At 35.9% G+C, this 16,405-nt stretch overlaps 3 protein-coding genes across 3 annotated transcripts; 1 reads left to right on the top strand and 2 right to left on the bottom strand.

Moving 5' to 3' along the window:
* The first annotated feature begins 1,746 nt into the window (after positions 1–1,746).
* On the top strand, positions 1,747–3,273 carry LOC106397077 (probable galacturonosyltransferase-like 10). Its single transcript, XM_013837628.3, has one exon. It carries the CDS (start codon positions 2,065–2,067, stop codon positions 3,124–3,126), a length of 1,062 nt encoding a protein of 353 aa, XP_013693082.1. The 5' UTR covers positions 1,747–2,064; the 3' UTR covers positions 3,127–3,273.
* Positions 3,274–5,551: 2,278 nt separating this feature from the next.
* LOC106402235 (peroxidase 31) lies at positions 5,552–6,768 on the bottom strand. Its single transcript, XM_013842930.3, has one exon. The coding sequence runs from the start codon at positions 6,672–6,674 to the stop codon at positions 5,700–5,702; it is 975 nt and encodes a 324-aa protein (XP_013698384.1). The 5' UTR covers positions 6,675–6,768; the 3' UTR covers positions 5,552–5,699.
* Positions 6,769–11,269: 4,501 nt separating this feature from the next.
* Positions 11,270–14,876, bottom strand: LOC106401540 (xyloglucan glycosyltransferase 4-like). Its single transcript, XM_013842073.3, has 4 exons — positions 13,902–14,876; positions 13,476–13,784; positions 12,333–12,737; positions 11,270–12,118 (listed from the first exon to the last, which is right to left on the bottom strand). The coding sequence occupies exons 1-4, from the start codon at positions 14,544–14,546 to the stop codon at positions 11,444–11,446; spliced, it is 2,034 nt and encodes a 677-aa protein (XP_013697527.2). The 5' UTR covers positions 14,547–14,876; the 3' UTR covers positions 11,270–11,443.
* Between the last annotated feature and the right edge of the window lie 1,529 nt (positions 14,877–16,405).

Below are 16,405 nucleotides of genomic sequence, written 5' to 3'. Positions count from 1 at the left end.
AAAGGGGTAGTGGCTGCTTTTCGGTAAACACAAAATAATTGTATAGATTTTCGTGTATCAAGATTGTGGAGCAACAACTCTGTACACTATTCATGTATGTGTATGACATCCACTGATCCACATGGGACTATTCGAAAGACTTACCAAGTTACCAGTTACCTCCAGCGTTAATATTATCCAAAAGGACATCTATTGACAAATGCGAGTGACTAGTGTTCGATACAATCTACTGTAAGTCAAGTGCCAGATGAGCTGCGACATATACATGTATCGAGATAGCAAGGATGTTCTCATCACCTTGACTTATCAAACACATTTTCAAAGAAACATATCGTATTCGTAGAGATGCTTTAAAAAAAAAACATATTGTAGAGATCTTAGCCACGCAAAACACAAGCCAACATGTAAGTTTTAAATCCAGGAGAAACTAATGTGCTACATTCGAAAGTGAATATTCCAACTACAAGAAAACATAAGATGTGTGTATAGTTGTAAACTTTTGCAACAATTATATTGGTTTGGCATGATGCTACAATTAGTATATCATTGTTTTAGTGCGTATAAGAGAATAGTAATAATAAGGAACCAACAAATTCTAGTTATAGAAAAGGGTAAAAACATGCAACTGAAATCCATCTCAACGAGGTATTCTCACATGCTTATGTAGTAAAATACAAGCATTCATGTTACATTATTTAAATACAAAGAGCATTGTATCCAATGAATGTGAGCTGACCATTTAAATATATTATTATTCTTAGGCGTCAGTCAATAATTATATATTATTAAACTATATATTATATCGAAATAAGTAGAAAAGCACATGGACCCATGTGTTTATTGGAGCATTATCAACCCATATTCTAAAATGCTGGATTCCTACCCCCTAACATGGTTTCCTTTTATATGTCACATTTATGTCTATGCGTGTAATGTCTACATTTACATACGTATTCATTTAATTAATTATTATTTAATCTTCATATTAATTAAGAGATTATGTCAATATAGACTAAGATAGGTTCAGTAATCTCCTCTATCAACATTTATTACTGTAAAAAGAAAATGGTTGAATGTTGAGGAAGTCTTCAAGGTTGAAAAATATGAAGACTCAAGGTTTAAATTCATATCCAAGGCCAAGATTATATGTATACGTTATACTTTTGGATGTTAGGTAGTGGATATTACCACGACAAAAAATAGTGGATATTACCAACCGCATTTGCAAATTAGAAGAGAGATGACAATACTGAAACGGCTAGTCGTCGCCAATAAATATATCAAATTTTCATACAACAGAAGATGTTGTTAACTAGATGGTGTGCATATGCAATATGGCAATGAAATACATTAATGTATCTTCAATGTTATCTTGGTCATGACATCACTGTATCCTTAATGTTTGCTATAGACTATGAACAAATGAAAAATGTTCATGAATATTACTTTTTATGTGCCGTGTTTCAAATTTAATGTTGTTAACATAAATTCGAATTTGCTTAGAACATTAATTAAGAGATTTTAATCATAAATATCTTCCAAATAATTTTTTTGAAAATATTGTTTTATTGAATGAATATTTTAAATGCTGAAAATTTCATCCAAATTATTTAAGATATAATTATTTAGAATAAAATTGTTTGAGACTATTTGAGATCTATTTCAATGTAGTTCTAATCATTTAAACTTATTTAATTATATGTATTTCTTTAGTTATAAAAATATATATGGTGAGAACTTCCCACTAAAATGCTTTTACATTGTATTTTGTTGAAATTTACATTGTATTTTTACCATATTTCAAACTATTATTTCTAGAAAAAAAAAAAAATATCTACAAAAAAGACAATGACAATGACAATGCGAAACGAGTTTCAAACTAACGTAATTTGACCGTGTATTATCCTCTTCTTTACAAAACCGCGTTTCACTTCTTGTCTCCGTCTTCTTCCTCGACCCTTCTCCCTCTCTCCTCCATAAGTTCCAGAAACTCAAAATCAAAACCTCAAAAAGACCTCAGCTTTGAGATCTTTAGCTAGTTTCAAAACAGATAAGTTCTCTCTGATGATGTCTGGCTCAAGATTAATAATCTTCGCAATAATCTCCACAACCGTCTTCACCGTTGGATCAATCCGATTACTCCCAGAGGATGCATCTTCAGACTTCATGGAGGCTCCAGCATACATAAACGGACCAGAATGCTCTGTTTTACCCCAAAACAGACTCCTCTTAGCTTGTGATCCTTCAGCTGTTCACATAGCTATGACCCTTGACCCGGCTTACTTGCGTGGCACGGTCTCCGCAGTCCACTCCATCCTCAAACACACCTCTTGCCCTCAAAACATCTTCTTCCACTTCATTGCTTCAGGGTCAAGCCACGTAAAGACTCTCTCCTCTGTTTTTCCTTCTCTGAGTTTCAAAGTCTACACCTTCGATGAAACCCTTGTTAAAGATCTCATCTCTTCTTCCATAAGACAAGCTCTCGATAGCCCCTTGAACTACGCGAGAAGCTACTTGTCAGAGATTCTTTCATCGTGCGTTCACCGAGTGATTTACCTAGACTCAGATGTGATCGTGGTCGACGATATCAAGAAGCTATGGAAGACTTCTTTAACCGGTTCAAGAACCATCGGTGCGCCAGAGTATTGCCACGCGAACTTCACCAAGTACTTCTCAGATAGTTTCTGGTCAGACCGTAACCTCTCTCGAGTCTTTGACTCCAAGAGTCCTTGCTACTTCAACACAGGTGTGATGGTGATCGATCTTGAGAGGTGGAGAGAAGGAGACTACACGAGAAAGATCGAAAACTGGATGAGGATTCAGAAAGAAGAGAGGATCTATGAGTTGGGTTCTTTGCCGCCGTTTATTTTGGTATTTTCCGGTGAGATTGAAGCTATTGATCACCAGTGGAACCAGCATGGTCTAGGTGGAGACAACGTTGTGAGTAGTTGCAGATCTTTGCATCCTGGTCCGGTGAGTTTGATACATTGGAGTGGGAAAGGGAAGCCATGGGTAAGGCTTGATGATGGTAAGCCTTGTCCGGTTGATTATCTTTGGGCTCCTTATGATCTACACAAGTCACAAAGACAGTACCTTCAATACAATCAAGAGTTAGAGATTCTTTGATTCATTTAATTTTTTTTTTCTTGATTCCATGAATTCTATTTTTTGTTTCTTCGTAAAAAGTTTTGCTCTTCTTTTGATGTATATAAAACGGAAATACATTGAGGATTTACCTCTTCCATTGATCTATCAGTTCTTGATTTCGCTCAAGATGTTTGTGTGGCCATTATTTTATCTCATCTTTGTGAATTACCAGCAAGCATTTATTACCTATACTTTAACCTTGTTTTGAACAAGTCCAAACGAATCAACACATGTGCTAGGTTCACCTATACATAGACATCCGGATATTCGTTCGGATCCAAATATTGGTCCAGCACTAGGCTCACCAGATGTGAAGCCAATTTCTCAGTCTTATACTAAAGCCCAATTCTGACAAGATATACGAAGTCTAGGGTCACTAGGGAAACTGGTGGAGAAGGATGATGTTTTACAGGATTTGATAAGATCTGTACTCAAGCTTGACTGACTGTTTTTTCTTTTTTTTGGTCAAACCTTCATTTTATAATAATCTTACGATACCACATCGTTAACAACCTCTACGAGATTGCTTGAGTACTGAAACAGAGAGTCTTTGGCTAGCTTATCGGCCGCACCATTACAAGCTCTAGAAATAAAACAAAAAGAGATAGAAGTGAAGGATTTACTCAACACGCCAATGTCATGGAGTAACCCTCGCAGTGCCACCACAGACTTGTTTCCTGTGATTAAATCGATGAGACTTTTTGAATCTGATAGACAGATCACGTCTTTGATGTTAGAGGAGGCAGCCTTTGAGAGGCCTGCCCGTAACGCGAGCGCTTCGGCAACTAAGGCTGAAGCTACATAACGTCTGGTTTTGGTTCCTTGGAAGCATTGCGCGCCCTTTGCGTCAGTACAGATCCAGCCAAAACCACCTGCAAGAGAGGAAGAGTTCCAAGCCGCATCCGAGAACAATTTAAACACATTATCTGGAACCGGAGGTAGTGAGGTCGAGATGTGACAGTCTTTATTTGAAACAGAGCTTTGTTTTCGTGGGGTTTGAGCCTCCTGCCATTCCTTTGACTGACTGTTATGTTTTCCTTTCACATAGGCAAATCGTCTTGACAAGCTTAGATAAACAAATGTAATTTTTATTATATATAACTAGATATATGGCCCATCCCTGGCAAGATTTCTGTGAAACACTTAAATTATATACAAGGATAACCAATTCCACCATTTATAGTAAATTATGTTTTAAAGGATATAAGAGTATATGGTGCCATGGATGATAGATGAGAGGGAGATTCAGTTGAGGATATAGACTTAATCAACTCTCTACCAGACCATATGCTCCAACAAATCCTCTCATATATTTCAATTACGTTTGGCATCAGAACTTCCCTCTTGTCCAAAAGATGGAGGCATATATGGTGCGGGACACCTTCTATCTCCATAAAATGTCTATGAAATACATAAAGATTGTCTTGTATGGAAATGAAAGCAATTCATAGTAAAGATACATCTAAGATTCAGTATGTCTTCATGTGTAGTGTAAGCTTCTTTAACAACTTCTATCTCCCTAAAATGCCATAATACTATGATTCAATAACTTTCAATTCTTTATGTCTTTATTGTCTGAGGATTTTGTCACGTAATTGAAACTATGAAGACTTGAATCAGGACCAATGGTGAAAGATGTGTAAATGGTTGGTTTAAGCCATAATTATAGAGTAAAAATACGATATATTATGAAAGTTTCAGTGTAGCCCATATAATTGATTATAATTCCTCTAATCTCACTAATTTTTCATATTCACCACCATTTGAACCCCATACAGAATAGAAGGATAAGCACAATAGAGAAAAAGTCACAAACATCGTTTCTTTCTCCAATATACTACATCCCAGACCTCGATGTTTCTGGAATGTAGTATTTTGGAGAAAGAAACGATGTTTGTGACTTCCTTTAGTAATGCAAGACTCATGGGTTGTGAGGTAACTTTTTGCAATACTTATGTTCTCAAAATTGACACATGGGAAGCTGAAGTGAAAATAATAACTATAAAAACAAGAAGACAAATCATGTTTTAGCATTGTTAGCTAGAAAACAGTATATGAAAATATGCATAGAACGTTTTACAGGATATTGTCGTCTCTAGTAATGAATGATTTTTAACATTTTTCAGTTATTTTGTTTTGTCTTTTCATGAGATTTGCGTATCCGATAACGATATAGTTGTCCGTGTTTTAACATATACTGTGTAGTATAAAAAAAGTTGAGGACACAAACAAAAGAAAAATACATTCATAAACCATAACTAAAAAGAAGCATTGATCAATTTTGGTTAACTCGCACTGAACCGGAATCAATTCTAAACCGTGTGATCATCTTTTTTTTTGACATCAACCGTGTGATCATCTTAACACTCAAATGCAGAACTTATGTGTATTTGATCCCTTCCCAAATTAAAACGAGCATCCATATAAATTATACGTGTTTAAACATTACAGAAAAAACATATGAGCAATTACTCAGACGATTAACAATCTCAAATCTCACATCTTTTTCCCATATTATAATCCGAAAATGCATTAAATAAATAAATAAAAACTCAGTTAATGGCATCGCATCTTCGCCGGACCTCCCCCCGCCGACCAGTCTTAACACCGTAAAGACTCAACTTTTGCATAGCTTTAGCGAAGTCTTTAAAGAACCGATCTTGATCCCTAGCGTAAAGATCAACAAAAGGCCGGGTTCTCGGGTCGGAGTACAACCCGTGATCCGATTCGAGCAACCCGAGACCTTTGGGGATATTCTGGAAATACATATTGTCGAACTTGTTCGGAGTCATGATGTCGTTAAAGACAGAGATGGTCGGATCTTTCGGGTAACTGGAGCAAGCCTTCTTCAACGCTTGCGCGAATCTCGGGTTATACCCGGTACTGTTCCGGCCCACCAGGCCCACGAACTCTTTACAATGCGAGAATCCGATAGAGTGAGCTCCGCTGAGAGCGACCATTTCTTGAACGGTGAAGCCTCTGGACTCGAACTGGCGAATGGTCTTGGCCATCGGAGACGACGGGAGAGGGAGGAGGTCGGCGAGGAGGGAGGCTTTGGAGGTACGAGAGTCGCGGCGGCCGAGGTGAACCGGGTAGTAAGGACCGCCGACGGTGACGAGGAGGTCGCGGGTGGCGACGGAGATGATGTCGGAGCAGGAGACGGTTTGCGGGCAAGCGAGCTCGAGGGCGGTTTTGGCTCTGACGATGACGTCGAAGCCGTCTCCGGGGAGGGAGAGGTTGATGGAGGAGTCGCGCTCGGCGACGTTGAAGGCGGTGGAGGAGACGAGGATGGAGGCGTCGCAGCCGTTGGGGAAACAGTCGTGGAAGAAGAGGCGGATGACGGCGGCGGCGGTGGTTGGGTGCGTGATCTGTTTGTCGGAGATTGTGTCGCGGACTATGTCGAGGAATCTTGGGCAGGACTTTGAGTAGAAGTCGGTGGTCAGGCGAGACTCGACGGTGGTGGTGAGTAGAGTGAGGAGGAGAAGGAAGAGGGAGGAGAGAGGTTTGAGTGGCGACTGCTCCCCCATTGTTGTAGTGGAAGAGAGATGGAGAGAGAGAGAGAGAGAGAGAGAGAGAGTAATGAGACTTTAGTGGAGTTAGAGAGAGAGTTGGGCTTGGGATTATATTGGAAGGAAGAAGATGAAGAAAGTGAGAGGGAGAGTGAAGACCACGCGCCGATGTGAAGCACGGTCCACTAATCACGGGGATGTGTGTGGAAGTCAAAAACTCGGGATGGAAGTGGTGGCTCCGGTTTAGTTAAGATGGATCGGTTATCTGATTTAGACCGGTTTATTGGCATTAGAAGCGGGGTTTACTAAAGAAATTGATTCGAGTTGATCTATTTTGAACCAAACAAAAGATTGATTCAAAAAGGTAAAATGAGTTTTTGATTAAAGGAAATTAGTTGTTAGAATATCCACTGAAATTTTGAAATTAGTATAAGACAAACTAGTTTGGTAATGTATATATGGGGATAATTTTTTTTTTTTTTAAATTTGCATAGGGATAATTACGTAAAATGAAATGATAATGCAGCATATGTTTTGTTCAATTATTTGTGTAGATAAATTAAACTAATTTCTCTATTGAGTTTTAAAAATCAATAGAAAAATTGACGGACATTACGTAGTTCACATGCATCTAAACTTTGTGTGTGTGATAGCTCTCTCGTCCACGCGGAGAAGACAGAGAAGAGAACTTAGAGAAGCAATCTAAAAAGTCTCATCGATTTTATTTGATTAATTGAAAGTTTTATGGCTGATTCCGCAATTTCATAATTATTAGTATGACTTATAGTTCGTAACATTGGATTAAAAAGTACTATTGACTTTTAGTTCGTAACGTTGGACTAAAAGATAATATACATTTCGAAATCTATCTCAACCATGTACACTTGTTTTGAAGACAGAAAGTGTCATCTTTTTGTCTAGACTGAAATGATGCTTTGAATTTTTTTTATTAAAAGCTATATGATTATCTTACCTATGCAGCTATGCTTGATGATAACGGAATTGTCCCCTGAATCATGCCTAATAAGCACTAAGTTTAAGAAATCTCGTTTGGGCTGTAATGGCAGTACAACTAACTATGTGATGCACTATCTTGGTGTTTTTATAATCACCGCTCATAAACATTTTATGGTACTTGTGATTATTTGTTTATGTATAATGTCGGTGCTGATAATTATAATAAACAGGCGTCTTGGGGTTGGCTAACAAGTGTTATCTTCTGTTTGTATTACACTATTACTAAACCCAATAGAAGAAATAACAGCAAAATACAACTGTAATGGTCCAAATTATCGGAAAAAAAGAAGATATCGACAGTGTAAGAGAATCCAAATGTGTTTCTGACTCTCTTATTTCCATCTAAATGGAAGCATATTAATAGTATTTTTAAATGATTCATATACATATTGAAGAAACTAAAAAGATTATTTCGGATAAAATAATGTAGATTCTGCAATATGTTTAGGTTACCACTGCGTTTGTTAGTTGTTACTAAATTCCAAGAATTCAAATTTCGGATTCTGTAAAAATAGAAAAAAACACGTGTATCGATCTGCCTAATACATTTTCTTATCCGAATATGTGTTAGTCAAATAATTTATTTTCCTAATGGTGATTATGTGATAGTGGTGGTCATGTTAAATTGGTAAAATGGTGATGATGATGTGATGAATTGTAATGGTGTCGGTGATGGTAGTGGTGAACTGATGATGACAATGATATATCAAGATGGTATGATTCTGAGAACTACATGCAAAGCTACGGTAAACTTAGGTAGATCTTAGAAATCAGGTCTATTATGTGACAAAGATGTCAGGTTCTATAGTATGTTATTTTTCATACAGGTTTAAGGTGATTGTATCCGTCAAGTAGGCTTCACAAATATCGGACCCAGGTCATTTTCATGACGTTTAAGTGAAGCGTACTAATTAAGTTACACATAACCCCATCAATTCGCCCAAATTTGAATAATATAGCTTTCGTCCGAATAGCGGTGATGATCGAACTTGAAATCACTTTTTATTAGAGACATTGTTAACGACTATAACGGTTCACTGTATAACCCTAAGTTTTGCATGTAGTTTACTCTAGAAGACTAGTTATTTAAAAATATTAATTAAAGGATAAATTTGAAAAGAAAAATGTAATGAGCTAGACACAGTTGCGATTCTTGTCGAAGCATGTGCTATATCGGACCCACAATATGTGTACATTGTCATTGATCTTGGCCGTCAAAGCCATAAAAAGAGCTGACCATACACTCGAATATTTCAAGTAATTGTATTTGTCTATGTTGGCCGATTTTTACTAATATTTATATAAACATTCTTTTCAACAAAGAAAAGTCGAGGCCAAAACTTAAACTTTGTCCCTAAATTCCATAAAAAAATTCGAAACCTTAACCGAGTTGATTTGGTCCAGTGGTAAAGAGGTTCCAGCTGGAACGTTCGATTCTTTTTGACCACCCATAGACGTTTTAAGTACCGAAAAAACCTGAATTTCTATAAATTTCTTGGTGATTAGTTATTTGGCCTAGAAAAGGATCGTATTAAAATTATCAACAAAAAAAATAGAAATTTTATCACTGAAATGTATACAAAGATAATTGAAATAGCAGTGAAATGTGACATCTTGTTTCTCCGTTAGTCTCTTTTCATACGAAGTTACATAAACCATATATAAGCGGATCAAGGACACTTAGGTCGACTAGAAAATGATAAAATACGTAAAACACTGGTGCGACATTAAACATTTGATCTTACAAAGCTACATAGAAGATATTTAAGCGGATCAAGGACACTTAGGTCGACCACCATGAGTAGTCATATTTGCGTAACATCTGCCACACTTCTCTCTGTTTCCATACGTGCCGGGTGGTACACATTTGCACCTGAGACAACATGTTCTGCATGCTCTAATACATACCTTCGGTCTCCAATGCGAACCACATCTAACATCACACAACTTTGGGTAATATGTTCATCAATGAGCAATAACTGGTAAGAAAAGTCGAATTAATAAGCATTTTATCTAGAAGTTTATGTATACTCGAGGTTTAGATGTTGCCAAAGTTCACAAGTTTAGACTCTAACTCATGAACTTTGACAACATCTAAACTTCTAGTATACATACACATATGTAGTTCTACATACTCATTAAGTAGATCATTTTTATACTTCTATTGATCGGCACCCGCCATTGAAAAATGGTCATTGTGACATGCACTGGCTCATTAACCTTTAACCAAATCTTACTTATGGTATATAATTCTTGGACTAAATTTTTACTCCCAATAAATTCAAGAGTTTCCATCTTTAAACCGATTGAGAATTGGCAATGAATGAGATAACTCGTATTTTCTATGCGTAGATTAGGTTCTTTTTTTTACTTTCGACGTACCATTTCCAAGCACAAGTTAGAAATCACGAAATGAGATTTTGTTATATTTACTAGAAAAAAGTGTTGCAATCATGTTTTTACCTTTTAGCATAACAGGTGGTGGAAGCAGTGTAGTTGGAGGTGAAGGCGGTTTAACCGTTGGTGCCGGCTGAGGAGGTGCTGACGGTTTGCCCACAGGAGCTACCGGGTGGAGCGGTTGAGGTGGTTTCTCCACTTCGATATCAGAATTGGCCTAACCAGAACATAATGAACTAACTATTATTATCCATAAAGTCTTAAAAGCAAAACTAGGAAAGGAAAAATTGTTAGTAGATGAGAACAAAAGACGAGTGAGAAAATTAACGCGAACAAGACGGAGAAGAATAAGAGAAGGGAGTTTGAGCTAGACATTGTTGAAGTTCGAAGATTTGCTTGAAGCCTCACTTAGAGATACATTTGTTTATTGTTGGTCTATAAATAGAACTTGAAGTGCGCGGCACAGTGCAACGTAATTTTAACCACCGCAATTTGTCACATTCCGTAAATTTTACACAACCCGACGTGTTCAATCTGGAGGATTCCACACTTCCAATTTAAAAATGTTATATGCATTCCATATTATAGATATGTTATTCGAATGTTGAATAGAGGGTTCGATCAGTGGTATTACATTTATACACACAGCCACACTTACTCTAAAACGGTAGAACCGTAGGGGAAATGGTTTTGATCAATAGCAAACTGCTAATTTCTTATAATTGTGTTTGATAAATATATAGACGCGGATCATAGTATATAAGATATTGACTAGAACACCTATCTTATGTAAAAATATAGCACCTCAAATATGTAAACAGCAAATAAGAAAATGTCAATAGTTATTAGCCTAGTTAAATCCTCTAATATGGTCTCTTGTTCTTAACCTAGTTAAATGATATGTGTATTGCCTGGTTGATAAACGTAGGATTATATCAAATTTATTGAATAGTTGAACATTATACGAAGTCTAGTGTTATAAACTTAAAACCAACTTATTGCAGGTTTAACCAATCGGCTTAGTAATACTTTCTTGGGAACTCTTTAGCATCACGGGTGAACTTCTTCAAAAATATCATGGTATACATGTTTAGCAAACCTCACTGGTTCATCTCTTAGTTTGATCATTAGCAGAATCTAAATCACTCTTTCTACATAACATCTGATCGGTATGTTTTTAACAGTTAGGCCAAGATCACTTAAGAAATTAATCGTTTCATTCATTTATCTGAAACTGGACATTATAAGTTTCTGAAATTTATGTATAAAAACCCACATTTAAGAAAGGTAAAAGAATAAAAAAACAAGCAAAAAAGTAAGCGAATATAAACTGGTTTATCCCGTCTTCTTCTCTGTCCTTACTTTCTGTGTGTCTAGTTGATCTGTTCTCCGATCAAATCCAACCCTACAACCAAGAAAGACAGCCCCTGAAACAGCAAGAAGTAGAAGTGGAGGCCGTGCGCCGATAGAAAGCTCCTTGCAGCTGCGGTTAGAAGCAAGAACGCTAGCGCAAGCTCTTTCTTGAACACCATGTTCCTCTTCTTGATCTTGTTCTTCGGCCTCACCAGCCCACCAAGGGTCTTCTTAGGGGTTTCTTGTTCAGCAAGATTCATCTCTTGCTCCTTGAGTTTGCTCAGAAGCTCCAAACCGGACTCAGAGTTTCTCCTATGCAACTTCTCTTCCTTTTCAGCAAACGCTACCAAGTCAGATTCAGATGATCTACCTGTCTTTTTGGTCACAACCCACTCGTAAGCCGATCCAAGCTGGAACAATCCGGAGATCATGGCGTTGAACTTGGTTATGGACATTGTGTTCTCGAAAAGGAGGTAAGGGATTAAGAAAGGGAAAGATTTAGGTGAAGGTAGAATGTTGAGAAGGGAAATGAAGATAGGAACGTAGCAGATGATCCACAAAGGAAGCTCAGCTTCAGGTATGAACATCGTCAATGGAAGTATGATGCAGAAGAGTGTGAATGAGTAAAATGGTAGAATAAGCTTCCTTAGAAGAAAGAAGAGGAAGATCAAATTTGCCTTCTTCCCAGCCGATATCTGCAAAATCAAAATCGAAAACCAAATGTTAATGAATGAATGAAATTCGGTAACTGAAAAAAATAATTAACTAATATATAAAAAAAATAGACTCAATTTATCGCCAATTGATTTTAAATTGAACCTCGTCTTAAAATTTAGCACAAACTCTTTAATTTAGCACAAAGACGTCTAATTTAAACATTAGTTATAGATGGGTTTTGGTTTAGTTTACCTTAGATTTTATGATTGAAGGCAGGCATAACCGGAAAAGTTGCATAGGACCAGAATGCCAACGATGTTGCTGCTTCTTGTAAGCTTCATAAGACTCAGGCAACTCACAAGTGACTTCAACGTCATTGAGGTAGATGAATTTCCAACCATTGAGATGCGCTCTGACCGCGATGTCCATGTCTTCAACTGTCGTTCTCTCGAGCCACCCGCCTGATTCTTCCAATGCTTTGATCCTCCAGACTCCTGCGGTTCCGTTGAAACCGAAGAAGTTGAGAAACACTCCGTTCACTTGCTGCTCTACTTCGAAGTGGAAACATAGGTTTATGTTTTGTAGCCTCGTGAGGAGATTCTCGTCTTTGTTCACAAAGGACCACCTTGCTTGGACTAGTCCTAACTCTGGATTTCCCTGCAAGAAACAACACAACACTCTTCTTTTAGCTTCTCTTTTTCTAATAAAATCTTACTTCTTACACATGCTAAACGCTAATTGTGCATTTTCCTGTGTATATGTTATTTTCTTTAATAAGTAGTCATTAAAAATGTAAAATGCTAACCATCTCTTATGTTTTCATTAAAAAAGTAATGCTTAAAATGCTTTAAAATATGATAAAATATGTGAATATGTATAAACAAACGCAAATAAAATATTTCTCATTAAAAATGTAAATTGGAAACCATCTTTTATGTTTACAGTTGAAAAATAATGGTTTAAATGCTACTTTTTAGTATAAAAAGCCATAACGACATGTGAATATGTATAAGAAAACGCAAACAAAAAGGAAAAACCAACAATTGAAACCAAAATAAAACATAATCAAGATTAGGTTCAACTAATCTGAAGACTAGTACTGTCTCATTTTTATCGGTTCTACTATGATTTCTTATAGAAAATAAAACTTTATATTATATATGTTGGCTACTTTGAACATGACCCACCGATAAAGATAATTAAAAAAACCAAGACAACTGTCGGTGACGAGTATATCATTGATAGATTTTCTTCCTAATAAAAAAAATCAGTGTGAAAACGTCAAATATTTTTACTGCTATCTTCCTCTTAAAACATCATCGTAAAGTACAAAACTCCAAGAAAGAGATTTCCTTTTTCAGTATGAATAGATTGTGTGTATGATTGATTGATTACCTTGAAATGAGGAACTGTCTTCTTGAGAAAATCAGGACTTGGCGTGAAATCTGCGTCGAAAATGGTAACAAACTCGTAATCTTTAACGTAATCACATGTCATTGCAGACTTGAGATTCCCAGCTTTGTAACCAGTTCTGATCAACCTATGCCTGTAGATAATGTTTACACCTTTCTCTGCCCAAGCAGATACTTCTTCCTTGATCAGAAGCTGTAAGTTTGGATCGTCAGAATCGTCTAGAACTTGAATCAAGATCCTTTCTTTTGGCCAATCAAGCTGTGCAGCTGCTCCTATTGATTGTTCATACACCTAAACAAGTAGAGAACATAACAGTTTAAAACAGAGCATTAAAACAGAGTAAAACAGAGTAAAACAGAGTAAAACAGAGCAAAACAGAGCAAAAACAGAGTATGTTTATAGTTTTACCTCTCTTTCATTGCACATTGGGATCTGAATGAGGACCATTGGGAAGTTAGATGCGTCTTCTAAATCTATTTCCTCATCTTTGAGCTTGGGTTGGATCTTTTTGAGTTTGATCCAGAAGCATCCGAGACAGAGGACTAACCGATCAAGAGACTGGATCAAGAAGAGGACAGTGCAGAATTTGGAGAGAGTGATGACAATGGGAGCGATGTAATCGGATCGAAACGAGAGCCAAGCCATGTAAGACCACTCGACGAGCCCGAAAACCTCCCAAGACGGTCGTCGGTTTATGAGATCAAGATTCCAGTTCTTGTAATACGCGACGGTTTCTATCGACAAGGCGACTATGGAGATGACAAGACAGGCTTTGATGAATCTGTACATTTGTTTCCCTCTGCTCTTGGGATCTTCTTCTTCGTTTACGTTCTTGGAGGAGAAAGCGATTCGGTTCTTGACCGAAGCCAAGAGCCATGAGAGAGCAGAGACGACTCTGTGGGCTTTGAGGAGGAGGAACCATGAGAACTGTTTCGGGCTGATGGATTTTCTTTTGTTGTCAGAGAATGAGGATGGATCTGAGCCGTTGATCTCTAGTAAGGAGAAGTTGTCTGGCTTCTCCATTGTCACTGCCACTGAGTTTGGAGGAGCCATGAATGAAAGAGAGAGAGAGAGAGAGAGAGAGAAAAAGAAAGAGAGATTGGATGTGTGGTTTGGTTGGTACTAAGAAATGTTTGTCATTATAAAGATGAAACAAGGAAGTAGCATTTGAGTCGTCACTGTTTCATTAATGTTTCCTTAGAAACTGGATCGTTTGTTTTCACAGACAAAACAGTGATCGGATCAGAACTTGAGATACGCTTGCGCAGCTGTGTAACTGAAGAGAGAGAGAGAGAGAGAGAGAGAGAGAGGGACGAGGATCATGTGATGAAGTGAACAACAGGTAATAAAGAGGAGAGAAGAAGAAGAACAAGAGAGCGTTCCTCATTTCTTTGAATTTTCCTCTCTTTTTTATAGAAAAAGTTTTTTTTTTTAAATTGATTTATTTTTGACGGCAGGTATTTTGATGGTCTGAAAAGTCCAACTCTTATTAGTGGATTTTTTTTCTGGCAACATATTATTTTCCAGCTTTCATAATTAAAGATGCAATTTAACAATAGAACAATTTGCCCAAAAAAACAATATAATAAATTATAATATACCATTATTAAGTTTTGTATTTGAAATTATCACCAGAATCCAAACATTTCAAACCATTGGTAACATGGAAAAACCAAACAATCTTTTTCTAAATGTTTAATTACAAGCAAGAAATCATTTGTAAATATAAATAGAAAAAATAAATTATAGTTTCTATTTCTATATATAGTAAATATATAAAATTGATATGTACGAATATTAAAAATATACGTCAGAAAGATACTATCTATCTATATATTTCAGTTATTTTGTCTTTTACATCATATTTTATTGCCATAAACTTTTAAACGTAAACTATTAAAACAAAATCCTTAAAACATTGAACCCTAAAGGAATACATATAGTTTGTCTTTTATTGTCTATTTCTTAATTTTATGTTATCATTGAAAGTATGGAACTCCATTTTGTTTTAAAGCATAAAAGTTACCTTGAAAAGAAAAGACGTGTTAATGTACAGTTAATTACTTTCAATGAAAATAAAAAGAGTAAAGTTTTTTTTTTTTGAGCAACAAAAAAAAAAGGAAAAAAAAAGAGTAAAGTTAAAGTCTCTATTTTCAAGTATTATAAGAAAAAGACAGTAACAGCATAAATGAATGAAAGCACATGGGTAGTTTCTATTTTGCGTCCATAAACTATTATATTAAAACGTACTGTTTATTTTGTATACTGAAATAAACGGTGGATAAATACTGACTTTAACGAGTTTGACTTTAGATTGTATATAATATTATTAAACTTTCAATACAGCTACAAAAGTTATAAAACTCACGTGTTAATTCACTTAATATTAGTCTCTTATGACATGCTTATGTGCTAGCTATATGTTGACCAGATTCAATTAGCAGTTCGCCTAAAACGCGCGTTATATAGCTGGTAAATAGTAACACACTCTGAGATATTATTTTGAATATATAGCACAATTTTATTTGGCAACATTTGTAATAATTAAATGCATATACGACTAAATCGACACTTCGTCCGTTTCAAATGATATTTGTTTTAGAGTTTCATACATATTAATAAAATATATTTAATTTGATTATAAATATTATATTTTATGATTAACTATGTTCTTACAGTTTTTAGCCAATAGACGTTTAAGAAACATAATTAATTTTTGTAAAAAATTATAATTTATCAATATTACATAATGAAAGGTGCATTAAAATATAAAATGATATATGTTAAAAAAAATTATTTTTGAAACAAATTATTTATAGAACATGAATCAATACTAAATATTACGGAAATTATAATTTTCAATAATTAGAGTTTTCTTGCTTATAGGGATTCCTTCCACTTAGCATTTACTA

Source organism: Brassica napus, chromosome C9 (assembly GCF_020379485.1).
Source record: "Brassica napus cultivar Da-Ae chromosome C9, Da-Ae, whole genome shotgun sequence".
Classification (NCBI taxonomy): Eukaryota; Viridiplantae; Streptophyta; class Magnoliopsida; order Brassicales; family Brassicaceae; genus Brassica; species Brassica napus.
The sequence above is the reverse complement of the archived record's forward strand: the minus strand, read 5'-3'. Positions and strand labels throughout refer to the sequence as shown.